This window comes from Nelusetta ayraudi, unplaced genomic scaffold, assembly GCF_046127955.1.
Source record: "Nelusetta ayraudi isolate G7.1 ecotype Tasmania unplaced genomic scaffold, CSIRO-AGI_Nayr_v1 ptg000019l, whole genome shotgun sequence".
Taxonomy (NCBI): domain Eukaryota; kingdom Metazoa; phylum Chordata; class Actinopteri; order Tetraodontiformes; family Monacanthidae; genus Nelusetta; species Nelusetta ayraudi.
In genome coordinates this window covers 1,380,871-1,407,505 of record NW_027466069.1, presented here as the reverse complement: position 1 = coordinate 1,407,505, position 26,635 = coordinate 1,380,871, and the positions used below count along the sequence as shown (strand labels likewise).

Genomic DNA, 26,635 nt, shown 5'->3' with positions numbered 1-26,635 from the left:
TGGACGCAATGCAATGCTATACGGTTAAAATTAGCGACATTTTATTTTTAATCGACGTAATATAAAATAACCTTTTCCCATTGATTTTTTAATTTTTTTTTTTAAAAAGTGTATTAAATAGTTTAGATAGCTGGAGAATTTATGCAACTAATTTGTCCCTTGTCGATAATAATACAGAACTCACTCGTCATCACTAAAAAACAAACAAAAACCTAAAAACATACAATATGAAAGTAGGAAATTGTGGCATTTCTATTATTGGAATTGCACACGCGCACGCACACACACACACACACACACACACACACACACACACACACACACACACACACACACACACACACACACACACACACACACACACACACACACACAGGATTAAACACTTGAGGGTGCAATTATTGCTGTATGACAGTTGAAGCTTTTGACCCTCCCATAAAGCTTTGGCAGAGCAGGGATGCTAATAGGTTAATACCATCTTGGCACATTAATATTCCGGACTATATTAGGCTGCAGCAGCTCAGTGCAAATCAAGGTGCCAATTTGATAATGTCAAGGGTGGCCTGGCTTTCTGCAACATGTGTTAACAATTCAATGAGAGGTGGCAAACATTGCAAAGAAAAAAGAAATTATGAATAAAATTGCTTTTAATAACACCCACACATTATTCATGTTTAATTCTGTTCTACACACTCACAGAATAGAAATCTCTTGTCTCTCAAAGAGCTTGCTCTTTATTTTCTAATAATATGAATTTAAAAAAAAATTAGCCAATATTTAAAAATGAAGCTTTTTTTGCATGCATGCATGTATGCATATAAATGAAAACACAAGAGGCAGATTTAGGTTTTAAAAACTCTCAGTAACTCTATTTCTGTATTAATGTACAACCGTTGAAAATTACATTAACATTTTTTTGTGTTTTTGCATTTTTTTTCTTTTTTTTTTAAACGATCTATCTATCAACAGCCATTTTCCATTAGAGATGTGAACAGTGTGAGCTGGGAGAAAAAGAGAAAACAAGGAGCAAAACAAAGCAAGGGGAAGAATGAGCAGACGGCAAAAGACTGAGAGGAAGCAAAATAACAGTTCAATTTCTGCAGCGGAGTGTTTTGAGCGCGAGTTGCGTGGTATGTCCTTGTTCTGTCCGTGCAGATGCTATGTCAATGGGCATTGCTGTAGTGTGCATGAGGGGTTACGATTGCACCGTGAAACACCTTCAAAACTGATTACTGGAAGGGGAAATTTTAGATTAAAGTTTGCCACGATGTTCTAAACGATATTGTGTTGCAGTACTGAAAAGTAAACAGTTAGAAATGAAGGTGAACAGACTCAGCTGGTACAAAGAAAGCAATGGTGTGATGACTGAGTGAGCAAGAGGTCTCCTGGAAAACCACTTTACAAATGACTGAAATGTGTTTTTCTATTGAGTTACGCAGACTCCTACATGTTGCTTCTGCAGGCAGTCATATGCCTGCAGGGAAAATATGTGTTCAAGTGAAGCATGTAATTTCTTTTTTTCTTTTTTAAAAGGTACTTTAAACACATTTATCTGTTATTATTTAGTGTCAGTGGGGGAAATGCATTTTTGTTTTGCACGTATTCATGGCAAAAATTTGATAATATGTCCCAGCAACTGCCAGCAAGACCCATCACACGATTATGATCCTTGCCAAACAATCATGTTATTAATCACTAAAAAAAAACCAACAACAAAGAAACAAAATGCATTCCAGACCATAATCCTCTTGTCCACAACAAAATCTTTTCATTTTTTAATCAAGTTCATTTTTTGTGCACTATCCCAGCACAAAAAAAAAAAAAATCAGGGCAATTATAGCCTTGCATGTTAACATGCTGGTAGCTACATGATAGTGTCCTAACAATACTGACATGAAAAGACGACCGTGTGCTCTTTGACGCATGACCAGACCTCAAAATTTCCCCTCCGTAATCAGACGTGAAAAGCTCCAGCAGGTGAAACCACATGGAAAGTGACGCTCTGAAGCCAAAAACATGAGGCGAGGACCAAAATGAGGAGGGCCAGGGGATTACAGCCGTGCCATTCTGTGACTCTGCAGCGTAATGGGAGTGAGAGGGGGAAAGCACGGAGAGGGGCAAGCAAATGAGCGAGCTCAGAGAAGCAGAACAGTATGAGTGCACAGAGGAATGACAGCAGGGGTGGGGGTGGGGGGCAAAGGTCGGAGAGCAAGAGCGGGGAGGAAGAGGGGAAGGGAGAAAGGAAGGGAAGCTGGTGCTTTGCAGATGCTCTAGGTGTCGTGGAAATCCTTCAGCAGCGTGCGTCGCCTTTGCTCAGCAATGTGCATCTGGTTCTCCAGATCCTGCATCATCCAAAAACAAAAAAAAAACAAAAAAAATTAAACATCAAGATAATGATGAAAATTTCTGTGCCGCTTGGCTTGACGCAGGACGAACAGGTTTTATTTCTAAAGGACAAGACACACGGACAGCTGATGAAATTAACAGCAATTCCTCGTTTTTTTTCAATAATACTCAGAGAATCTTCACTTTCAGAATTGTTCTTAATATTTTACTGATATAAAGGAAATACCAACACACACACAAACGCTCTAGATCTGCTAAAACGTATGTTGGACCGTGCACAAAGTTTTGGAAGGGGGCAAATACAAGGCAGCTGTGAGTTGCTATCAGAAGCATTCAAATTGTTCAGAAATGATTTCGCACTAAACTGGCAAAGAAGACCCATGTTACATTATCTTGTTTTTAGACATTCTTCAATCCCGTTGTGCGAAACAAAGGGACAATAATCAAGTAATACATCAAACAAGTGTTTGCCCTGCTTCTTCCAGAACCCGTCAGGTTACTGCAAGTCAGGCCACTGAAAGCCGGGCCGAGGGATTTAGAGATGTGTGAATGAATGCATGCAGAAGTCATCACCCCTCTGTCGCTGGCGCTGAGCTCCCCCTCGCCTCCCACCACTCCTCTCTCGTAGCTGTCGGCTCGCTCCACTTTCCATGACAGGTTCTCGATCTCTGCCTCCAGCTGGGCCTGCTGGTACTCAAACTGTAGAAGATTGAAGAAATGGAAAATCAATCCACAACTGAGGAAAATGACATCAAATGCAAATAACTTGGGCCAATTAGCCAAAGGGGTGAACTCTTTTTTCTTTCTTAAATCTGTGGTCTCTAGAATGGTCAGTGTGAATAAAAGAAAACCCCACTAAATCTTACCAGTTTCTTGCGTGGCCCGGACTCCATGTAATACGCGTAAGGATACGTATACTGCAGCGTGTAGCGACACTGAAAACGAGAGGAAAAAGCCCCACACAAACACACAATTATGACACGGAACAAGTTAAGAAAATCTTGGAATAAGTTTTTTTATTTACACCGTCAATCCGGCACCCTTTGCTTTGGTGTGTCTGTATACCTTAGCTAGCAGCTTTGCAGCATTATGCAGGTACTGCCAGTCGATCCAGGTCCCAAGGTTGTTCATCACTCTCTCCTGGATCTTCTCCTGGATCCTCTGGTACGTCTGAGCCTCCAACTGCAAAGACTTGTTGTGGTTCTCCCACTGTTTGGATTTAAAAAAAAAAAGAAAAAAAAAGAGATAAATGAAACTCCACTAAAACCAAATACTCCCTTGGATTGTCTAAAAGCTTGATGAAGGGAAACGCACCCTCTCAAAGTAGAAGAGGTACTTTTTCAGGGCTTCTCTGGCCTGAGCCTGCTGGCTCTGGTTGACTATATCTGGGTTTTCTTTGTAGCGACTGCACTCGTAGTACTCGCTGCCGTGGGTCTTCCAGTCACCAAGACACATCCAGCAGAAATCTTGCAGAGCAGAAAAAAAAACAGACTTTTAACAATGGGCTTTAAAATATACAGAGACAATGGACTGTGTTTGTTTTTGTCCCTGCCTAAAAAACGTACAACAACAGATCAGTTAGCACGAGGCTAAAATAGGAGACTGTGAACAGGGGGCTAAAGAGGAGTAAATAGTAGTTTTGTTTAACCAGCAATTTACACAATCCGTAATTCAATCAGCGTTACTAGATTAGAAAAAACATCATCTGAATCTTTATCTATAATTATGGCAGTACACCGAGTATACAGTTTTGAGCACCAATGGGAGGAATGCTAAGTGTTTCGATTTCAAGCTTTGCTGAGCTGGAGGCCTTGCATCTCACACTACTTACCGTGTTTGCACTTGGAGCATTGCTGAAATAAACAAAGACACAGGGAGAAGTCAGAGAAGTGGCCCAGAAACAGGAAACGAAAAAACAAACAAAAAAAATCAAATGAATCAGTGCGTTAGAACCTTCAGGTACAATCATCTATTGGCTGCAGTTAACACACTCACCATGTGGTTGCACCCTCCATTCTTCTCAATGCAGATATTGCACTTGGGACACTGGGAGAGTGGGGGAGAGTCACAGTCATTAGGTTTGGCTTGCTGACCACCACTTAACTCTCTCAGAAGATCATTTAGAGCACGTTTAGAAAAAGGAAGGAGAAAGACTTTGAGAAGAGGGTGCTTGAGAACGTGCATGACTGTGGGTGCGTCGGTCATACATCTTTAGTGTGCGCGCTGATGTAGTTTGCTGTCTCCGAGTCGTCAGCACATTTGGTCAGCCATTTGCGGATGGTTGCACAGTCTGTGGGCGCGTGGTACATCTGACGGCATTTAAAACTGCAACAGGAGAGAGATACTTTATGAAAAAATAAAATAAATACTAGTTGGTGATTTAAATTCATTTGCAACATAAGGAATAAAGGACATAAATCACACAGGCACAGAAGGTCAAACTAAAAATATTTCAGTGAACTCCACTTTATTTTAGCTGTTTGACCAACAGTGACTCAAAGACACCTTTCATTTGAACTTTGTGTGTGTGTGTGTGTGTGTGTGTGTGTGTGTGTGTGTGTGTGTGTGTGTGTGTGTGTGTGTCCCCGTCCTACCAGAAGACTTCACTGCAGCGACTACACTGCACCCTGCGTGCCCGTGGCTCCTGCACTTTAATTACGATAGGGCAGTCTGCACCTGGACATAACTGAAACTGGAAGTGACTCTGAAAGGCAAGACATACTGAGATTTAGCAAAATGAAAAACCATCATCATCTGCATCAAGTGTTCACAGGGTTTTCAAATGATTCAGAAACTACTGATTAGGTCACAAAATCAAACATGCTTGATTAGTATTATGAGCAAGCACTATGGCCACAGCACGGTGGCAATAACTGACAGTTACACAAGGGAATAAAACTGAGGAGTTAAACATGAATAGTGTCGCGATCACTTCGCTGCCCCCATGGTGTCACATGACGCGCCGTGAATATCAAAGTGGAAAACTGGCTGACGGCCGAAAAGCGTGACGGAGATTCAAAGATTCACCCATGGAAAGAAACACGGCAGCGTTCTCACACCTCTCCCACATGCCTCTGCTGTCTCAGTGGCCACAACTGCAGATCCTTGACACACACACACACACACACACACACACACACACACACACACACACACACACACACACACACACACACACACACACACACACACACACACACACACACACACACACACACACACACACACACCTCAACGTAGTCTCTGAAGAGGTAGCGTCTATATTTGTCCTTGAGCTCCTCTGCGGGCAGCAACGGCAGGACAAAGTCTTCTGGCATCTGCAGGGAACAGTCCTGAGCCATACATGAGATACCTGAACACACAAAAGCACACAAACACAAACAAACCGGATTAAGAAAAACATCCAATCATCAAATGAAGAACTTCTGGAAAGCAGGCTGGAAGGGCTGTTTGTTTTACTGGCGAGCAATCTACAAGACACAACCAGGATTTTATTATGTTTAATTTGAAACAATTTCTTGTGACAAATGGTATAATTTCTGTGTGACGCTGACAGCTCTGGCCTAAAAAAAAAAAAAAAAAAAGCTCCCAATGTTCAACACCAGGGAACGCAAAGTCGAGCGCCACCAATTTTATTTCCAATTTCCACGATAACTTTTTTTTTTGTCATGTCCAAATCCATCTAATCAATCCGCCACTTTTACTTGTAGAGCCTAACTGCCATTCATAGGCGCTTCAAAAAATGTTTCACTATCATAAGATCACCTGCATCATGTGAAAAGATACTTTTATCTCCCTGGAATTCTGATGTTCTCACCGTCCATTTTTAAATTTGACGGTGAAAGTTTCTTTTCGGTCACAGACACAGACTGCTCCTCCAATGCTCAGTTTGGTTCAGGGAGGCAGAGTTAATGTCACCATTCCCCCAAAAACTGACCTGGGGTCACCTGACAGAATAAATATGTCCTCTGAACAGCTGATTTTTTTTCCTTTATATATAAATCACAGAGGGATCTGCACACTCTACACACGCTAGCATTTAAAGGACAGGCAGTCTGGGAAATGTCATGCACTTTAGTGCACAACGGTCTGTGTTCTGCACACAGACTTATATCTGATCTTTGTGCACACCCACACGTCCATCTGCCTTCCCACTGACACAAGCACACCCAGGAAACTTGCAGCGACGTGGGAGGACGACACGCCTTGACGCTTCATGCCACACGCAAAATTTAAATTTCAAAATGTATTATCATCTCTTGTCATGACGGACGTGCCCGCCACTGATTCATGTTGCCCGTGAAGTCTGTTTGGCATCAGAAAAAGGTTTTTAACTTATGGGAAGACGAGCTGATGTGCAAATTGGTGGATGGAAACCGATCAACGTTGAACTAACACCAGCTATTAGCGCTGCGTGGTAGCGTTAGCATGGCTAACACCAGCAGAGGTGCGGGCATCCACTGGATCGAATTCTTGCAGATCACTCTCCATGTTGAACTCTTGAAATCTCAATCTTATCCTTTATCCTGCCTTCTTCAGGCAAAACGTGGTATTACATTTGTGCGCCGCAACTATTTGACAATAATGAATTTTCTTTTGTGTTTCTTTTAAAACTTTCTTGAGATGGAAAATAGGCTGCAGCCCCTGACAAGTCTATCTTCCAGTTTAATGCAAACACTTAAAAAGTTGAGAAATAATTAATAATCGAGCAGGCTAATAAGTAAACAAAAGACTAATCTACTTTAACAACAGATTAAAGGTCTAATGTGTAAAATTTGGCCTGATTTATGATTTTATATTGGCAAAAGGGTTTTCTACCCATAGAAGAGTCCTTATTTATATATAAGAATATACATAGCACTGCCAAATTTTTAAGGAAGCCTGTTGTGGACAATCCAGCCCGCCTGACAGCACGTTTTGTATTTAGGGTGAACCATCGTGTCCTCAAATAAACCAACAAAGAAGAGGGTGGACGGGGCATCCAGGTTTGTGCGCGCACGCCACAGTAGTTCACTGGCAAGCTTAGGAGAGGAAGGGGGAGCGAATGAGCGCTGCTATTTAAAATCTGACCGCCAGATGGCAGAATTACACACACGCACACTCACGCACACACTCACACTACTCACCCACTCCAACGCCATCTTTGACCAATACAGTGCAGTGCTGCTCCCAGCATGCTTTGCAGAAGGAGTGCTGACAGGGCAGTGCCAGCAGGGAGTCTCTCCGGACGACTTGTAGACAAACGCCACACTGGAGGGGCTGAGGGGCCTGTGACACACAAACACAACCCTCAAGACCATAAACGCAGCATTCACACATGTCCTGCTTTCATGAAACAAGTGGAACAAGAGCATCAAAGTAAATGCCAAATTGACACCTGCTCCTGTCCTGATGTCAGTCACTTTATTTTACTTCTTTTGTATCTTTGAAGGTATCATTAGTTTATGTTTTGCATTCAATTCAGCAGCTTCCAGCCTTTTCAACAAGCTTTACTCTAATAACTGTGGCCTGGACAAAATGCATTTAGCTTCACAACAGAACATGAACAATGCATCTAACCAGCATTTTCCCCCTGAGAGCCGTCCATGCAAACCGACATTTATCACACATTAAAGACAATTACTCACAGTTACTGATCTGCAGGAGCTGCTGGGCTGCACCAGAGCGTCCGACAGCAGCAGCGATGAGTTGGACTCGTATCTGACGACACACACACACACACACACACACACACACACACACAAAACCCGTCAGTCATGACGATGACTTACACAAAACCATGTTAAAACAATGTGTAGAAAAGAGAGGGGGGGGGGATGCAGCAAGGCAGTCTGTATTTACAAAGGGGGAGAAAAAAGGTAGGAAGTGATGACAGCGTGTGGGCTCTACCTGTCCAGTATTTGTTTAATGTGCCAGTGAAAATGCACCAGGATCAGTTTGGCCACAGCTGGTAGAACCTGGCACACACATCAGAGAGAAAGGAGACGGTTTGACCTCAACTCTCAATGCAAAGCCATTAAACCTTCTTCAGCCACACAGGTGACACGGCTGCCTCTGCATTCAGCTAAAACACACCTGACTGACACCTCTCCCAGCTCAGGCTGGGCCTTCTCAGACTAACTCAAGGTCACCTTCTTAAAAAAACTGGTCCTCAACATCCTGTTGAGGACCAGATATCGCAATTGTTTTTTTCCCCCTGTAATTACATTACCAAGACGTTTCGATATAAAAATAAGAACAAACAAAAATGGCAAAAACTTTAAGTTTAATAAGACATTTTAAGCGTTTCCATCTCTCTTATTCACTGCTCATTTTGTCAACAGCTCCTCTGAGGGCTGCTGACAAAATGAGCAGGTTCTTAAGATAAATGTGCGACTGCTGAGGATGATGCGGGTGTTCGCCTCGTAACGAGTTCCGGACTCACGGCCAGTCTGCCTTGAACCTTTTGGAAAATAAAACTCACAAAACTATAAGAACTATTCTGTGATGAGCTTTGTGAACTGTTAGTTACGAAGCAGTCAGAAAACAAATTCACTACCAATCCTGACAATCACGATACACACACACATCTAAGCAATAGGTTTGATTTATTTTTTAAAATGCATACAAAAAGTAAACCTTAAAGAACGCTTTTCTTGAAGGCGGGTATCAAGAGAAAGTTAGAGAAAACCCTATTGCGTACATTACTGAGATGTTATGTTGCAATCCCTTATTTCCATGACTTGGCCATGCACTATGGAAAGAATTGACAAGGAAGTCTCTGTTCACGGGTTTTTAGAATTATATTACTGAACTATTTTAAACTCACACCATCTTCACAGTAAAGAAACACTTAACTTAAATCTGCTTCAACATGGAGAGTAAATAGGAAACAAACATGGGGACTTTACTCTGATGAGATTCAGCAGTTGGTAACTGGACGTCCGTCTGATGCAATTTTATTTGATTTGCTCGACATAGAAAATGTGTGTCTCTCATTCAAAGCGTCTTATTTGATTAGAGCTGCCACTGACTATTCTGTCCCTCCTTTCCCAAAGCTGCGACAAAAGCATAATCCTCAGCATGCTCAATAGGACACACGCTCACCTTTACTGCCACGGCAACAGTGTTGACCTCCTCCGTCAGTACCCTCTGACTCTCCTTGTAGGTTAGACAGGTAAACTGATACTCCTCCGGGTCGAAGGAGTCGGCGCCCTGTTGCTCCACGTCGCTGGCGACGCCTTCGTAGTAGGACGCGATGTCGCCCGGATCCTCCTCATCTCCCGCGTCGTCATCGTCCTCTTCTTCAGAGTTCGCCCCGAAGTCTTCTTCGTTGCTATCCGATGCCTGGCTGTTCATGTCCACGGACATTCAGCCAACTCGATCAATCGCCTACCCAGACAGGTAGACGGCCAGCCTACCCGTCGGATCCTAGTGGTTTTGGTTGACGCTCCACCTCGCCGTGTCTTCCCCGGCGCCTGTCCACCCACTCTTGTCGCCGAGCAGAGACACCTTGGCTTTTTGCGTCTGTTCGAGGCGCGGAGAGAACGAGTGCTCAGCAGCAGCGGAAGAAGCAGAAGAAGTCACACTCCCCGTCACTCATCTGGAAAGCGGGTATCAGGGCAAACTAGGGAGAAGAAACAAAACAAAACTAGAGGATGGAAAACAAAGAAAATGATGGTCCACAAAATTGAAGCGGGAAAGACAGGAGGTGGTGGAATTAATGAGGAGGAAAATGCAACAAAGAAATTTTTTGGGTCAAAAATCACAGCAGTGTGAATTACTAAGAAATCTTTATTGACCACATACAGTTTCAACTCATCATGTGACAATGGTGCAAGTTTGGGTCCTCGGCCCCACTGAGTGAGAAAACAAACCAATTTGAAATAAGAGGGGGAAATGAATTTAAAAACAAGCTGGCAAAACTGTTAGTTCTGTGATCCAAGCCCAAAATAGCTTGGTCTGAAACCCTTGTGGCTCCAGCTTTTAGGATTTATTTACTATACAACAACAGTGCGGTCTATTAGCAGAATTGATTTTGTTTGCTTCCTCGTAGACAACATGCTGATCAAAGGGCCACTGAGCTTTGATTGAATTAAGCAGAAAGGTTCTTCCAAGGCCCACCATACTTTAGATGTTTACACACATATAAGGCATAAGGTGGGTTGTGTCACAGTAAAGATGATAAAATCATGATTTGTCACCTTGAAAAGAAGGATACAGAACAACCAGTGGGTACAATTGACAGCGTAGTACAGTAGTAAGTCAGTATTATGGGATGCAAAAGAGGAAGTTGGAGTAAAACTACATTTTTCAAGCATATACCAGTGAAACAGTGTGTCTGTTGAAAGCAAGTTTATTCTTAAAGTCCCATATTATATCTGTTTTCATATCAGACTCTATTGGAACTGCTTGGCATGATTGACCATTCAAATGGTTTTCTGAGTATTTCAATTGGAGAATAAAGCAACAAATTATCATCAGCATTTATATAGGCAATTTTGCACGACTGATCGATTGGTGATATTTTAAAGAATGGAACGTATCATTATTTTTTTTTATACAGCAACATATCCCCTGTCCATGCGACATGAGTGTCACTGTTCTGCAATATTAAATGATAACACACAAAAAAATAAATAATAAACAACGACATATATACACGGAAACGACTTGGATGGAGAAAGAGACTGTATTTCGATACTATCTGGAAGACTCGCAACTTCCAAACCGCCATCCTGCACCTGCCCGAGGTTAAGCTCACATCCACCTGGACGGTGAACAGGGCTTAGTGGGTAAAGCCGACCAGGCGGCCCCGGTGCCGGCCCGGCGGCAGACAGACGCACGCATTCCGCCCGGTCCAAGCTAAAAATAGGCAGCAAAACTGGGTGACACACATCTAGCTAGGCTAATGTATCACAGCCAGCCAGCACCCGGTCCGATAAGACGTCGAGCGTGGTGGAAAACAAAGGGGGTTTCGGAATGCACAAACACAGAGTGGCCCCAGTCGTCGTCGCTAAAAGGGATGTGCCGTTAGTCACGGCAGAAATTGGGCCAAATAAACACAAGACGAGTCAATCCGGAGGACCTTCGGCTAACTCCCCGTTACCTACTTTAGCTTCCACGCTAGCTTGCTGGCAGCTGCATTTCTCAACTAAGTAGCAGCGAGCAGACGACTTTTCCCAAAGTTGAATTCGTGGCGCATTTGACAAAGGATTCTTGTAGGATTCTTAAGAAAAAGTCCCAAGTCTAGAGATGATTTCTGACACCCCGCACTGCCGTCTGGCTCCCATCTTAGCGCACCGCTAAACGCCCCCCAGCCGCCGATCCCCCGCCTCCCGTGCACTCTAGTCCGGGGATTGAGATGTAAACAAGGCCGTGGGGATCTCCAGAGTTAACGGGTACATCTCAGCGACCACAAGGTTATTTCACATCGGCAAAACTCTGCGGTATTTACCTCTCGGATCGGCAGGAGCTCTGCCCGCGATGACACTCAGAAGCGGGTTTTTGTGTGTGTTTTTTTTCCTGCGGAGGAAACCTCGAGGAGCGACTTAACTCTTGAGCTCGCCTGGCCGCTAGGCGGAAGACGGACAGTATTAAGCGGGACGTCACGTCCGCGTTCTCACGCCAACCCTCCTCCTTTCCTCTCCATTCTCTCCTCTTGGAAACCCTGCAGCACTTTTACCACATGCATTAAGTATCGTCCATTAACGCTGGCATCGGGGAAGCAACATCTTTAGTGGCCTATGCTCTTATGGGCTTTGCTGCATCTGAACTATACTTTCCTTGATCCCCGCATGAATGTTGTACACTACATGTAATGATGAAGGACCAACAAAAATTCCTTAGACACACAGATCTAGTCCCCTGATTTAATCAAACTTGACTTACACAATGTTCTCCAACAATGTGCACTGTGCCCTTTGTGACGTCACGAAGAGCATAATAACAATCTTGGGTTGGTGACCAACAACCCGGCCTTGTGTTTGTTCTGCCAGATGAGAAAGACAGGCTGGCAGTGTCATATTTTTCTCCTAAACATGTTGAATTTGTATCAAAACTTAATTTGTAGTGTCTTGATGGGAAGCTGTAAACAGAAGGCTGCATTTTACCATCAACATAGTTTTGGAGGTATTTGATTGCATAAAGCTGTTCCACTACACTCCAAGTTAAAATAAACAAACAAACCAGCAAATAAATAAAAATGTGAAAATAGGTTCCAGCGCTGCAGATATTTACTGTAGAACGATAATCTAATAGGCTTGACGTGAAACAACTCTGCTGTAACATTATTATCCAGCATGCAGCTAAATCTTGTAAATCTTGATTTTAAATAATCAGTTTACCCTGTCTGACTATTTCAAATGTTGAACACGGCCATTAGTTGAAAAAACGTACAGTATAGCAGCATCTGTTAGCTGATCCATCAAGTACATTTTGTATTTCTGGAAAGGCAAAGGTTGGACTGCGGGTCTTCAATCAAATGGAAACTGGAAGTGCTTTGGCTCTGAAGGCTTCGGAACGGTATCTTACTTAACAGTGCATTACCTCTCAGCAGTGCCTTCAGGGGCCAGAGGATCGAGCCCCTGAGGTTAATGCATTTGTGAATGGTCTGAAATCATTGAGAAGGATAACAATGGAACATGTTAGGTAACTCAAATTTTTCTACATTAAAAAAAAACATACTGAAAAACACAAACACTCACACTGAATGTGCATCATTGTGTGTGCATTTTGTACCTACCCTGGAACTGCAGATAGAAAGTTTCTCATAACTAAATCTGTCCCAAAGCATCTCTTCTCTTCTCGAGATATATACATATATATATATATATATATATATATATATATATATATATATATATATATATATATATATACATATATATATATACATATATATATATATATATATATATATATATATATATATATATATATATATATATATATATATATATATATATATATACATATATATATATATATATATATATATATATATATATATATATATATATATATATATATATACATATATATATACATATATATATATATATATATATATATATATATATGTATATATATATATATATATATATATATATATATAATTTTATTTATTTTTTTTACACACAATGCATACCAAGGAAACTTTCCTCAAGACAACTTGCTGTATGTGTATGTGTCCAAGTCACAAATGAGGAAGGAAATGTGAAAATACTGATAACTGTCCAACTAAGGCGGTGACATTTTCTGACACTTCATGTTTTTGTGCTCACTCACATTTGAAAATATTCCTAAAAATGTCTGTTATGAAAGGTAGCAAGAAAAAACAACAACTCACAAACACAACAAAATGAATAACAGCACACAATAAATTCAGGCAATTTTATACTATACAACGGTATTTCAACTTTTCTTACAAAAATACGATTCATATGAAAGACACTGTAGTACTTGAAATGCATTATTAATTAGCACATACAAATTCTAAAACAGTGACATGATTTTGTAAAACAACACAAAGCGTGCTGTGTCAAACAGGAAAAGAAGGAAGAAAAAAGATCATCGTATTGATGGGTAATCAAGCAGCTAACTTGGACAAAATCTGATGTTTCATTAAATTCCTTTTTATGTGTGTACCTTGACCAGCCATCATACACCACAGAGGTGTTGATCAGATTTTCTGGCCAAAACCAAAAACTGTTCTGGATGTGTTGTAAAACACACACACTGACACTCACCACAGAGCTTGATCATTGCAAATTTTAACTGTCTGTGTAAACTGCTCTTTTTCATATTAAAGTGTATGATCTACACTAAATATATAAACAGTGTGGCAGAGCCAAACTGCAGAAATGGTACAAAACATCCCTCTTTCTTCCTCTTTCAGTCTGCTGCTTGAGTCATTGTTCACCAAAATTCCAAACATTATTTTAGACTGGAGTGTAGTGTTCAGATTTCTTCATCAGACTTTCTCAAAAGGGAACAAGTGCTTCTCCTGTCCCTTCCTCTCTCGTTTCGACATCTTCTTCTTCTTCAGTCCACTCGCGGTGCTGTCATCCTCCTCTGTTTGTCTGTTCTGGGGCCACGCCATGGCCAGGGTTTCAGCAGTGCTCTTCTCTTCAGGGCTTCCTCCCTCCACGGCCTCCTCGTCAGATGAAAGCCCGCCAATCTCCTGGCCTTGAGCCAAGCTGCTCGTCGCGTCTTTTTTCTTGTTGTATCGCTGTTTGAGCTTCTCTCTGATGAGCAGGCCCTTCACCAGCAGAGTCCAGTTTGAGATAACCCTCTTTTCTCTCTTCTAAAAGTGAAAAAGAGGAATTTCAGTAACCGCCCACCAACTGAATCTCAAAATCTTAAAGGTAAAACTGACTAGACAAAATTTTAATAAAATATGCTTAGACACAAACTACAATCTCCCCAGAAATGAGAAAGGTCCATATTTTGTCTTTCATTTTGCTTTTAAGAAGGTCTGTGCTGAAACACACGGCACTGGAAAACAGCCCTTTGTGATGTCACAAAGCTCAATGATACCACCTTCTGAGTTCATACCACACTCACGCACCTCTTTCTCTTTCTGTTTCTGGAGCGACTGTTCCTCCACCCAGGCTGTGCGGAGAATGTCTTCGTGCTCCTCGCACACAATGTATCCGTCAGTCCTTAAAAACACACAAGCAGGAAAGCATTTACTATCTCTGTTTTTTATTCTCTTTGTAAACACATCTCTTTTGTCGTGATAATGAGATTAACACGGAGGCAGCTGCCAGGTTGTGCGACATCATGTCCAGGTGGCGTCTCCCCTCCAGCCCTTCCCTCCCCCCGTCACCGTCTTACACAGCGTGCGAATATCCTCCGTGGAAGTCGAAGCCTGTGACCGCCGGCGCTGCATCAATGTCCAGTTTCCTGGCCACCCGGTGCAAGTTGGGCAGCTGCAGGTGGATGCAGCCCACGGGCAACATGCAGGGTTTGAACAGGTAGACGTTGCCGTAATCGTTACGGGGAATCTGACGGAAACATGGCGTGAGGTTGCAGTGATTTCCAGCTCACAAACATCTCACCATGAAGACGTCGATACCAAAGAAGAGGAAGAAGGAAAGTCGACGTACTTTGCCATCCACTGCGATGGGTGGCTGATACTCCTCGGTCTGCCACTCTCCAAAGAGAGACAGGTCGTTGTTGTCCTTCATCTCTGACGTCATCCTGGCCTTGCGGGAGCGATTGGAGAAGCCCTTGACCATCTGGCAGAAAACACACACACACGCAGACGAGTGTTGCACTGCGTCAGCCAAGTCATACGACTCTCACTGTGATACGGCGAACAAAGAGCAGCGATTCTAATAGACATCTTCCCTGGTGGCAACGTTAACAAGGAGTGATTGCAGATACGGGTTAATAGAGTGTGTTATGGCTGAGCTCTATTTAGAGTGGCCGACAGGCACCAGAGCAGCATCTGGACAACTCTGGGCCTAAATGGAACACTTGGAAACTGGTTGGCCTATTAAGGCAAAGAAAACAGATTAGTTCACCTGTCACACACACAGTTTTAGGCTGAAGTATTGTGCCATACTGAAGATTGCATTAAAGTGGATCAGTTCTGAGAGATGAAGTGTAGAGTCATTTCGGGTTTGTTCACACAGACAGAAGCATGAGCGCAGCCTTTACGGTCTTACTATATACAAGGTCGATGCTTCAAACGTTATTATTCTGCCATAACACAAGGGCAGAGGGAAAAAAAGATGAGGAGGAGAAGGAACAGCAAGCATGGTTTCCCACCTTGTACGGCTCCTCGCCCAGTCGGACAGTTCGTGCTTCTTTCAGCCAGGTGTCTTTGGAGTGGAGTGTGTGCACACAATCCCTGAACAGGAAGGGAAGATTTACACATGAAAAGGGCGTAAAATAATATTTTATTAATCAAAGAGAAATTCTGACTGAGGCCTCTGGGTGAGCCAGCCAGCTTGTTGTTAGAGGTGGAGCAGCCTGCGCTGGAGCTCACGGTTCCTTTTAAAAATGCAGTAACTGGCGTGATAGCACCGCCTGGTGGTCAACGCTGCTTACAGTCTTGTCCTGGCCCAACAACCCTGGTCCATCTCATGCTGTCAGGTGATTCAATCTCCTGCAGATCAGGAGTCTGGAAGTTTTTGCTGCTCTTGCAGCAGCAGTTTCTTTACTTTATAACAGATTTATCATTATTTATCTCCAGGAAAAATTTTCGATTGAAAAAAGTACGTCATGACCAAATGACATTGAAATTACAATGTAATATAGTACATTACATGAGGTATAACTATTAGAAAAAAAACAAAACAATAATGGGTCCATCTGGGCAGATGAACTGCTTCAGTTTACCTGGAGTACACAGGCTCTCCTCTGCAGTATCCCAGCACAGCAGCTGTCGAAGGGTAGATGGCCTCATATTTCAACAAGTGTCTCCTCAGGGCATACAGTGGGTGGTTCTTGTACTCAGCCACGGAGATGGGCATCGGTTTATCAATAAGCCTTTTCTGCATCTGGACGACGACATGTGCAAAACACAGAGTTAGTTATGAGTGGAATTAAAAAAAAATAATAAAAAAAGTAAAAAAGAAAAGGTACTAAGCATGACATCATCAGGAAGGAATTTTACAAAGTCTGTGTATGAAACTGATAACATTTCACTCTTATGACATTTCTACAACAAACTCTTAAATTATCTATTGTATTTTTCCCCCCGATTTTTAAGGCATATATACATCATAAATGTACATGTTCTGAATCAGGGGAAGACCAGCAGATTATTTATTTCATCATTCCTCATAGACACCACTACTGCTAATTTAGCATCAACATCAATGAAATCAATAATACCTACATTTCATCCATTTTCAAGCAAATATACAAAAACACCTTATAAGCTAAAACAAACAAAGAAACAAACAAATAAACAATAAAGACTTGTATGTTGTTTCACCTCTTTGTCCTCCTTTCTGTCCCTCTCGTCCTCGGGTCCCAGGAACGGCTCCAGTGTTTCCTCCCACCACTCTTCGTCCACCCGCCTCTTCCTGGACGACGTCATCCAGGTGGGGTCGTACTTGCGTCCCAGGTCCTTGACAAAGCCGTCCCCGTCCACCGACACCACGTAGGTCATCGGCGCGCTTGCATTCCTGGAGCAGAGGTGAGGCTGCGCGATGCCGTGCTCCACGTCCACACAGACCCAGGAGGAAGTCTTTTCCAAATACACTTCCAACCACTCATCCACCCCAGGCCCCTCCCTCTTTTTGCTGTTCCTTTGCTTGACTTTGCTCCCCCTGGTTGGACCTCTTTCCTCCTCAAAGTCGTCGTCTTCTTCCATCTTCTGGTCCTCGTCCTGGGCCGGCTTTCTGTCTCCACTGCTCCTTCTCTTCTTCTCAACCTTCACATTCTGCTTGCCTCTTGCTTTTCCCGTCTTCTGCTTCGCGGACTTGGCCTCGCTCTCTGAATCTGTGCTGTCCTCTTCCTCACTCATTGCCTCAAACTCCTCATCACTCAGCTGTTCTTTGTCACTGTCGCTCTCCTCCTTGTAGCTGACTTTCGAGGCGACGCTGCGCCGTTTAGTGTTTTTCGGCCTCTGCCCTCCTGGTCCTTTCACAGATTCCTCCTCCTTCATCTCCGTCTTCTTGGCTCTCTTCCCTCCGCTGTCTCCTTTGCTCTTCCCCCCTGCTGATAGTCTCTTGTTGCCAGGAGAGATCTTGGACTCAGAGAGGCTGCTCTTAGAGGTTTCCTGCTTTGTGTTGCTTTTTGCAGGTGTAGCAGCAGCAGCAGCAGCTTTGTCCTGGAGGAAGACAAAAGAACTCCCTGGTCAATTTGAACCCTCTGCACTAAATTCTAAAGCTCAACATACAGAAAACAAAGACACTCGCTGTTAACTAAATACTAAAATTGAGGATATAACAGAAAATGTAAATATAATTTGAATTTTAGTTCATTTTAACAGCACAAAGAAGTCATTTACACAGACTCAGAGGCAGTTCGTACCTTGGCTGGAGGGAGCTTAAGCGGAATCGGCTGCAGAGACAGAACCAGTCGACAGAAGAGCTGCACAGACCTCAGGACCAAAAGGAAAAGCTGCAGGAAGCAGACAGCACAGAGACACCACAGTGTAATGTTATTCTTTATTCAACCACCACCCTCCATTATCTCCATTTGCCAAAATACCAACATGAGTCATCTCCTGGTGGTTCCTGGCCGACAAACTGGCCAACCTTCTCTCCAGCAGAGCCCGGGGGTCTGGATTCTCCTCATAGGGAAGACTGGTGTTGAGTGTGAATGTTGTCTTAAACCTGGAAAAATAAAAAAATCTGGTTACACAATACGACAAGCTTGCTTCAACAACCTCACACTTATAAAGTCATGTACACACAGCTTAACTTATAAATTACCATTTAATAGTAGTTTAACTTTCCTTCTGAAATATATAACACTAGCCTCTGAAGGTGAGGTGCCCTTTGTGACTTGACACAGGACTGGTTTCCCAAACAGTGTTTTTCAGTTTCTGAAAAGTAGAGCAGACACGCACCACTGAAGCAGCCGAGAGAGGTAGGTTTGGTCGATGCGCTCCTTGGTGACCGTGCTGCACTGGGCAGGCAGCAGCGACAGGGTGATGGCAAGCAGGTCCGGCTCGCTGCACAGGCGGTTACGGTACATCCCGTTAGCAATCAAGCACATCAGGTGAATCTGCGGGACCAATAAGAGGTTTGTGATGAGCAAAATCACTGACTGGCTATTTCAAATGGAGCACCGGAGGGTGAGAGCGAAACGCTGTTGTCACCTTGTGCGTGTCAATCAGCACGTCCTTCTTGTATCGATTGACCATCCGCCTCATGTATGTCTCCCACTCCGCCTGCCTCTTCTTCCTGGCCAATGAGAAACACAGAGTGTATATTAGGGATGCACCAATATCACTTTTTTTACAGAACAAGTAGAGTTTGAGTATTCGCATTTCAAGTTGATTTTTTCTTTTTTTTTTACATCACAGATGCTGTTAGTGGAATAACATTCCTGTGTATGTCTTTCTAGAACATGGGGTGACTGTCACAAGTTTCATTGCAGTACAAACACAAATGTAACAACATTTTCTTATGCATACATAAACAACTGTATCAGTGTCGAGTACCCGTGTATCGGGAGCGATACACGATACTGGCAGTACACACACACGTTCACATTAGTATTGTACAGGAATGTCTTCATAATTTAGTTTATGATAATTTACTTTAACGTGTTTTTGTGTGTATTAACTCATTTTATCTATAAAAAAAAAAAGAAAAAAAAGAAAAAAAAGACAAATCCCTTCTGGATGAGTGTGTGTTCAGAACGTGCATCACGCCACATGCCTTTTCCTGATTTCTGGAGTTTCAATCTCTATTTCCACTGGTTCGGATGGCAGGGCAGGTTCTGAGGGTTCAACTGGACCCAGTGGTTCCGCCAGCTCTGATCCACAGGGAAACACGTTATTTTCACACGACCCTCTTCACAAGCAACAAGCGTAAAGATCATACTCTGGCAATTTAAATGTTGTCAGCATGGCACCCTTTCCCTCACAAATCCAACACCAACACTAGTAGACAAACCTTCGACTTCCTCCCAGTCGTCCTCATCTTCTTCACTGTCCTCTTCTTCTCCTCCGTCTTTTTCCATCTTCGCTACAAGGGCAGGTGCAGCCGGGGTCGCAATGTCAAAGTCATCGTCGCTGTCATACTCCTCCTCCTCCTCCTTCTTCACTGGCGACTTGAAGTATTTACTTGCTTTGGGCTCAGTGGCTGTTTTGGTTTTTTTTGCAGATAGTTTCTTTCCTGTTGCTGCTCCCTTTGGGGAGACATGAGATTTGGGTTTAACCTTCATCTCAATTTCCTCCTTCTTCTCCGAGACGTTACTGCCTAGGATGACAGAAAGAAGGAAGCAGTTTGGGACTTCTGCATTTCATGATTTGACTGAATAATTTGATTGAGTTTGCCTGATTAATGAATCGTAAATGCATAATGAACAACAGAAGCATAATGACATCAGACAGACAAAGACAAAAACACATGATTGCTAACATTTTTTCCTGAACTTTATTATATTAAAAAAAAAAGTACAATGAGTACAGTTTTATTACATGCCCACAAAAACGCTTCAAGGAATGTGGTTTAAAAAAAAGAAGAAAAAGAAAGGTGGCCGGAAAAAGCTTGTCGTTTTTGAGAAAGTAGCACACGGATGTGCATCTGTGCCAGTAGATTCACTCCAGTAAGCAGCCCCGTCAACCAATCGTGCACCTGCACTTTTGGAACACATAGAGCATCTACCGACTACAGCTAAATTAGCAATAAATGATTAAACTATTCACTCAGAGGCAGTCTCAATACATATCCGCTGTGGATTAACCCTTCACTCAAATCGTATCGCACAAGACAAAGTTCATGCTGTTGTAAAGACCAGAATGCATTCCCACTGAGGCAAATGCTGCAGTATAGCACTTGTTCTCTCGTGCAGAGTGCATATGAATTAACATAAGCATTTCATATGAGCAAGAATTTTGGAAAGGAGGAAGGGACAAACAAGTACAATACAATGTGTTCTGTGTATGTGACCTATCCTCTGAAGAGGAGAGGCAAGACGCTGGCGAAAAGATGCAAATCTTTATCTGTGTTTTTGGTCATGTGTCCAGACTGGATAAACAACTTTCGATTTAATTTGTGCATGTTAAAAGTAACCAAGGCTACCAATTATCCAGCTAAGACTGAGTTCTGAAGTACACGCAGTTGACCGTAGACAGCTCAAACGCTGCTTACGTGCAAGTTTGTTGTCCAACACAACAGCAAACAACATTAAGGTTTCTCCTACCAGCATCTGTCTTCTTCTTCGCTCTTGGTTTTGCCCCATTGCTCGTAGCCTTCTGCACCTGCTTTAGTTTCTTTGTAACGCTGTCTGTCACGGCATTCTCTCTCCGCTTTGCCATGCTGCTTTCTCGCCTTTAATCAACTTTGTTTGAAAACAGACTCCTTTTTCCAAGACGTCGGTTAAGTTAAACCGGTCGGCGACAGACGCTCAGGTCCCCACATGTAAATGTGCAAAGACACAGGACTTCAGTTATTCAACATTTCATTCACAAGCTTTCATAACTGGCGACAGCACGTTCCGGTTGTTTTGGGCGGCCGGACTCTGACGTCACATCCGCTCTTTCTTCTTCTTCGCGCGGACTGCCTGCCTCCAGTCGGAGGTGGGCGAAATCCCTTACACCAACCTGTTTTTCGCCGTACGCGTTGGAGAAAATTGGGGAAATACTTGATGCTGAACCATCTTCACAGTCATTTTTTTTACACGAAGAATTCTTTGAGAATCTAATTTTGTGTTGAGTGTTGAAGTGTTGCGTATTAGACGCTAGAGTGCGGTGTTCCGCTATTTGCTAGACCAAACTCCAAACGTAAGGGAAGAAATACAAAAGCAGTTGTTTCATGTAGTTAATTTAGGTGGGGTGTGAAGACCCGGTATATTTACAGTTAAGTGACGTAATCAATAACACAGACGAACCAAAAGTGGTTTATGTTTTATGTCATTAATGTGTAAGAACATTTTTCTTTTTTTCCACCTTTTAAAACACTTGTGTTGCACGCCACACCAATTCTCCATAGTAGAACTTCACTTGACAAATAACACACACCTTTGTTTATTCATTTGTATTATAGCCACAAATTAATATTAACATTAAGGAGTATTTTATAGCATCGTAGGTGCTCCTTTTTTTTTTTTTTTTATTTATTTTTTTTTTTTTTACCAAGTACTTTTACCAGAGTTTCTCAAAATATTTTAAAACTAAATACCCCCCCACTCTCCCACCCCCACTATCTATTATGTCACAAGCCAGTCCCTCAATTAAATCTGAGACGAATTACTTACTAGACAAATAAAAAGCATCCCTCCAATTTTTCTTTAACCTCTTCCTGGTACTATGTGAGATTGTTTAGACTACAATTTATGAATCATTTAAGTATTTGTTTAAATAATTGCAACTGCATCATTTGCTTTACAACAATCCTTCAAAATAAATAAAAAAAATACCCCATTTGTCTAGTGTACCTCCAAATTAAGTGAAATTCATGAATTTGGGAAGGGCAAACAAAACAAGTCATTAAAAACAATTGTGGTTTTTGAGGTTCCATATACCGTAAGAATAATAATTTACGAGGCATTCCTGTTTGCACCGATCTGTAATTTGTGTCACTGTGAATTAAAGGCCTGGATTTTGATGTGTTTGACCCACATTCCATTTGGACAGGATTCTGATGGTATTTTTCTTAGAGTGACTTGAGGCTATGGCCATGAAACTGTGGCTGTAATAGAGTATGTTTGACATTTTCGGGGGGTTTCCCTGCTTTCCACGGTATGCTGAGATACTATTTTAATCCCACTGAGATACTACTTTAATGCCACTGGGACCCTGGATAAGAATTAATTGGGCAAAAGACCGTGAGTGAATGAATTCTCTCTCATATCATTTTACAACGATTCTGTGAGATGCCCCCGCAATGAGTTCACCCCCTTCACTCTGAATCAATTCAGTTTGTTTCAGTTCAATTTCATTTTCAATCTGCTCTGGTGTAACCTGTATCGATCCATTTGTCAGCAGATGTGTACGTTTACTTCAGAGAGCAGTCTGCCAGCTGGTACAGACAGACAGCTTCAGGCTGGCTCGCTGCAGGTGTTTGAGGAGGCCTGATGGTACTGAGGAAGCGTTTCTGTCCCGAGACAGTAAATGTAAATGTGCTCCACATAAATGCAGAGGCATAAATGAATATGTATTCATGTGCGCAGCACATGTGGATCCATATATCTGTGTGTATGACAGCTTTACACTCTCGTGGTCCCCAGGATGTGTGCATGCATTAATGGACATGTATAAGCATGCACTTTCCCGATATGTGTGCTTGTGCGTGAGCGTTTTAGTGTGTGTGAGGTGAGAAGATCCCTGGTCCAGTGCACTGTGCTTCCAGCGCATTGCATGGCTTCCATCCCTATATGAACCATGAGTACAGTCAGATAGGAATAAAAAGCCATACAGCGCACTGGGCATAAGGAAGACTGGATTTGGAATTAAGGAGCAAGGACACACACATGCAGACACCCAGACACAGACACAGACACACAGGCATTTGAGTGACAGGGGTCATCAAGCAAAGGGCATCATACTTAGAGGAAAAGAATAAAGCGAATAAAACTACGGGCCAAGCATACAGGATATACTGGGAATACAGCATCATACTGGACCAAGGACAGTTGAACAAATAGCAAGTGCGAGTCAGAGGAAGAGGACAACACGCCGTATGAGGGATGAGTGATGGCAGCAGGTGCTGAAGAGTGGCAACAGTTTTGACATCCATCGAGATATTGACTTTTTTTTTCTTTTTTTTAAAAATTCCCACAGTGTTGTCTCCAAGGCAGCTGGGCTTCCAGCTGTGCGGCTCTTTCATCCTGACATTCTGGCAGGTCTGCCCTGACAAACGTGGAACAAGTAACGTTAAAGGTTATTGATTAACTTGGACTTCGACAAATCCTGCAGCATTTTCAACTCGATCACAAGCTCGTCACCGGTGTCACTTTGCTTCCTGGTCGGCCTATAGAGAAGAAACTGGCACGGGATAAAAATAAAAAAAATCTGTGCCATTCTGAGGGAAGTTTATACCTTGAAAATGCATATAAAACAACATACATGTTTTAAAAAAAACCTTGCCTGCACCATTGTTCACAAAGCAAATAAACTCGAAAATGACATCTAAAAAAATCTCAGGAGCAGAAGGACTAATAAAAGTGAATAAACTGCCGACGTAGCAGCATATTGGTTTAGACCAACAAACTCCTTTAATATATTTTTAGTATATAAGAAGGTGCAGCTCTCCATCAGTGCACTCAGACGCACCTGGTGTCCTCCTGGATGGAAATTCCACTCTGCAAACTCAAACACATCCGCATCATTATCAAACCACTCTGAAATTCAAAACCCGAGGGTGACGATTCCAGGTTTCCCGCAAGGACCAAGTTGTTTGTTCCTGTAATGAAGAGTCACATGTTTCATTATAAACCTCCTCTGACGGTCATACACCAAAAAGCTGCCTCCGGAATACTCCTCAGATATCTGACGTTATTTGAGTTACATACAAGTTAAAAAAAAAAAAAAAAAAAACACACCAAAAAACCCACATAAATCTCAGAAAGACGGTCATGTAATATGCATGAAACATTTAAAAATATCTCAAATGATCTCTCTGTGTCACCGTCATATCCTGTTTAACCCCAGGCCCTGGAAAATACAGAAATGGGAAGAAAAAAAGGGATCATGCATTCGGCAAGTGTCGCTATTAAAATTGGAATTACACTCAATGTTGAGTGTTGTTATTATTATATTATTACTATTCTGCTCCTCTCCCTTACAGAAATAGACCTTGAGAAAACCGTTCCTGTCGCGCTTTAAGAGGCTTCACAACTTCAAGGAGCTGGTATGAAATAAATCCAATTACCGAGCTGTCAATCAAGCTGCTAATTAGCGCCACTCCGGCAGCCCCGAGTGGCACCAAAGCTGCAAAAACTCAAAAATAGAAGCATTGGGAGAGAGAAAAAAATAATAATGCAGAGCGCAAACAACAACAAGTGCAAACCGAGCTGTACTTCTGCTGAATATTTCTGGATCGCCACAACGTAGCCGAGGAGGAGAAAGACATAATAAAAATATGTGTATATAAAATTGGAATGGAGACGGCGACGGCGGGCGATCCGAGCCGGGATTCCCGCTTCCTGCGTCTTTCTTTGCGTCTTCCGGGGTCGGGCCGGGGGTCTGCGGCGCTGGTCCGAGTCAACAGGATCCGGGGCTCCTTCAAACAGGTGGGCTTCTGAACACCACTGCCGGAGGCGTGAGCAAGTGTCCAAAAAATATGAGCCGGCTTCCACTAACCCACCACCACTAACAGCAGCAGCAGCAGCGGCGGCAGCGGCAGCAGCGGCAGCGGCACCACTCCCACCCCCTCCAGCTCTGTCCTCCTGCTCCGTCCTAAAGAGAAAAAAGGGGAGAAAAAGGGGGTCTGTGATGCTGCCGCCGGTGGCTACGTGGAGTTTGATCGCCCCCTTCACGCATCTGTGCTATTTCCATTCAGCGGCAGAGGCAAAACGGGAGGGAGAAAAAGGGGGGTGAGAGAGAGAGAGAGAGAGAGAGGGGTGAGAGAGAGGGGGAGAGAGAGAGAGAGAGAGAGAGAGAGAGTGTGTGTGTGTGTGTGTGTGTCAGGAGAGGGAAAACGAAGGAGGAGGAGTGGGATGAGGTAACAAAAGCCCCTGAGTGAGGAGGAGCCAATAGGAGAAGAAAAGGGGACAGGAAGATGGAGGGAATTAAAAAAAAAATATAAGGAGGGGGATCATCATCATCATCATCATCATCATCATCATCATCATCATCATCATCATACCTGATCAGGAGACCCCTGCCTGCTCCTGCTTCAGTGTGTGTGTGTGTGTGTGTGTGTGTGTGTGTGTGTGGAGGCAGACAGAGGCAGCGAGGGAGGGGAGGCTTATGTCGCCTCAGTGACACACAGTGTTAATAAAAGGCGGCCACAGCGGCTGAATAGGGTTCTTTTCTGTCTCATTCAAATAGCGCCAGAAAGCACTTTCATTCTGCTGATAAAGTGTGTACGGTAGCAGCTCTGCATGTGTGTGTGTGTGTGTGTGTGTGTGTGGGGCGGCTCTGCATCTGTGTTTGCCTACTCACACACACACACACACACACACACACACACACACACACACACACACACACACACACATGCACTGGCATTTACACTGCCAGCATCCAGACAAACAGACACGGCAGGTTCGGTTTCCAACGGCTGGTAAACACAAGCGTTGAAAGTCAGGTGGGGAAAAGTGCAGGAGACGGTGGAGGAAAACAAAAGTCAAATGTGGCCGTGAGTCACGAATGTACGTGGAAGGCAAGGAGACGACGGGAGGGGCGGGCGGCGTCCCTCGGCCCACTTGTTTAGGGGTGAGAAGAGAGTGAACAGAGGAGGACGCAGCCTCTCTCGTAGTGCCGTTAAACGCACACAGAAACAAAAAGATACATGAAAAAGCTGGGCAAGAAAAATGGAAGAATAATTGAGATTTTTAAGGGTGAAACTCTTCATGGAGGTGAAGTGGAAATACTTGCTCTCGATCTACCCTTATTCCTCCTCCTCCTCCTCCTGTTCTCAGGGGGCTCGGCTGGAGTTGCATTCCAACGTGTCGCTCTCAATCCCTGTTACTCCCGGCAACACAGTTCCTTGATCTGGTCCCACGT

At 43.1% G+C, this 26,635-nt stretch overlaps 2 protein-coding genes across 3 annotated transcripts; both read right to left on the bottom strand.

Moving 5' to 3' along the window:
• Positions 1-1,510: 1,510 nt before the first annotated feature.
• arih2 (ariadne homolog 2 (Drosophila)) lies at positions 1,511-11,930 on the bottom strand. Of its 2 annotated transcripts, XM_076026138.1 has the most exons (15): positions 11,783-11,930; positions 9,433-9,952; positions 8,236-8,303; positions 7,974-8,046; positions 7,473-7,614; positions 5,577-5,698; positions 4,941-5,050; positions 4,554-4,671; positions 4,342-4,392; positions 4,178-4,199; positions 3,661-3,812; positions 3,412-3,555; positions 3,213-3,281; positions 2,920-3,045; positions 1,511-2,342 (listed from the first exon to the last, which is right to left on the bottom strand). In XM_076026138.1, exons 2-15 carry the CDS (start codon positions 9,694-9,696, stop codon positions 2,271-2,273), a joined length of 1,533 nt encoding a protein of 510 aa, XP_075882253.1. In that variant the 5' UTR covers positions 9,697-9,952; positions 11,783-11,930; the 3' UTR covers positions 1,511-2,270. The 2 variants fall into 2 exon arrangements, with proteins under 2 accessions (XP_075882253.1, XP_075882254.1); XM_076026139.1 differs by lacking the exon at positions 11,783-11,930 and having other exon boundaries at positions 9,433-9,976.
• A 1,775-nt stretch (positions 11,931-13,705) lies between these two features.
• On the bottom strand, positions 13,706-21,499 carry xpc (xeroderma pigmentosum, complementation group C). Its single transcript, XM_076026134.1, has 14 exons — positions 21,169-21,499; positions 19,917-20,222; positions 19,676-19,776; positions 19,115-19,195; positions 18,863-19,020; positions 18,506-18,626; positions 18,322-18,411; positions 17,279-18,118; positions 16,678-16,838; positions 16,105-16,186; positions 15,438-15,569; positions 15,166-15,335; positions 14,897-14,990; positions 13,706-14,632 (listed from the first exon to the last, which is right to left on the bottom strand). Exons 1-14 carry the CDS (start codon positions 21,281-21,283, stop codon positions 14,300-14,302), a joined length of 2,784 nt encoding a protein of 927 aa, XP_075882249.1. The 5' UTR covers positions 21,284-21,499; the 3' UTR covers positions 13,706-14,299.
• Positions 21,500-26,635: the final 5,136 nt, after the last annotated feature.

Bases quoted from the DNA above. Each gene is read 5' to 3' on its own strand.
- arih2 (XM_076026138.1), bottom strand. From the start codon at position 9,696: ATGTCCGTGGACATGAACAGCCAGGCATCGGATAGCAACGAAGAAGAC. The intron at 5,051-5,576 runs GTGTGTGTGTGT...CTTGCCTTTCAG, and splicing joins TCTTCAGAGACTACGTTGAG to AGTCACTTCCAGTTTCAGTT. The intron at 4,672-4,940 runs GTAGGACGGGGA...CTCCTGTTGCAG, and splicing joins CGCTGCAGTGAAGTCTTCTG to TTTTAAATGCCGTCAGATGT.
- xpc (XM_076026134.1), bottom strand. From the start codon at position 21,283: ATGGCAAAGCGGAGAGAGAATGCCGTGACAGACAGCGTTACAAAGAAA. The intron at 18,627-18,862 runs GTGCGTGTCTGC...TTATTTTTCCAG, and splicing joins CTCTCTCGGCTGCTTCAGTG to GTTTAAGACAACATTCACAC. The intron at 14,991-15,165 runs GTAAGACGGTGA...TGTGTTTTTAAG, and splicing joins GGAGGATATTCGCACGCTGT to GACTGACGGATACATTGTGT.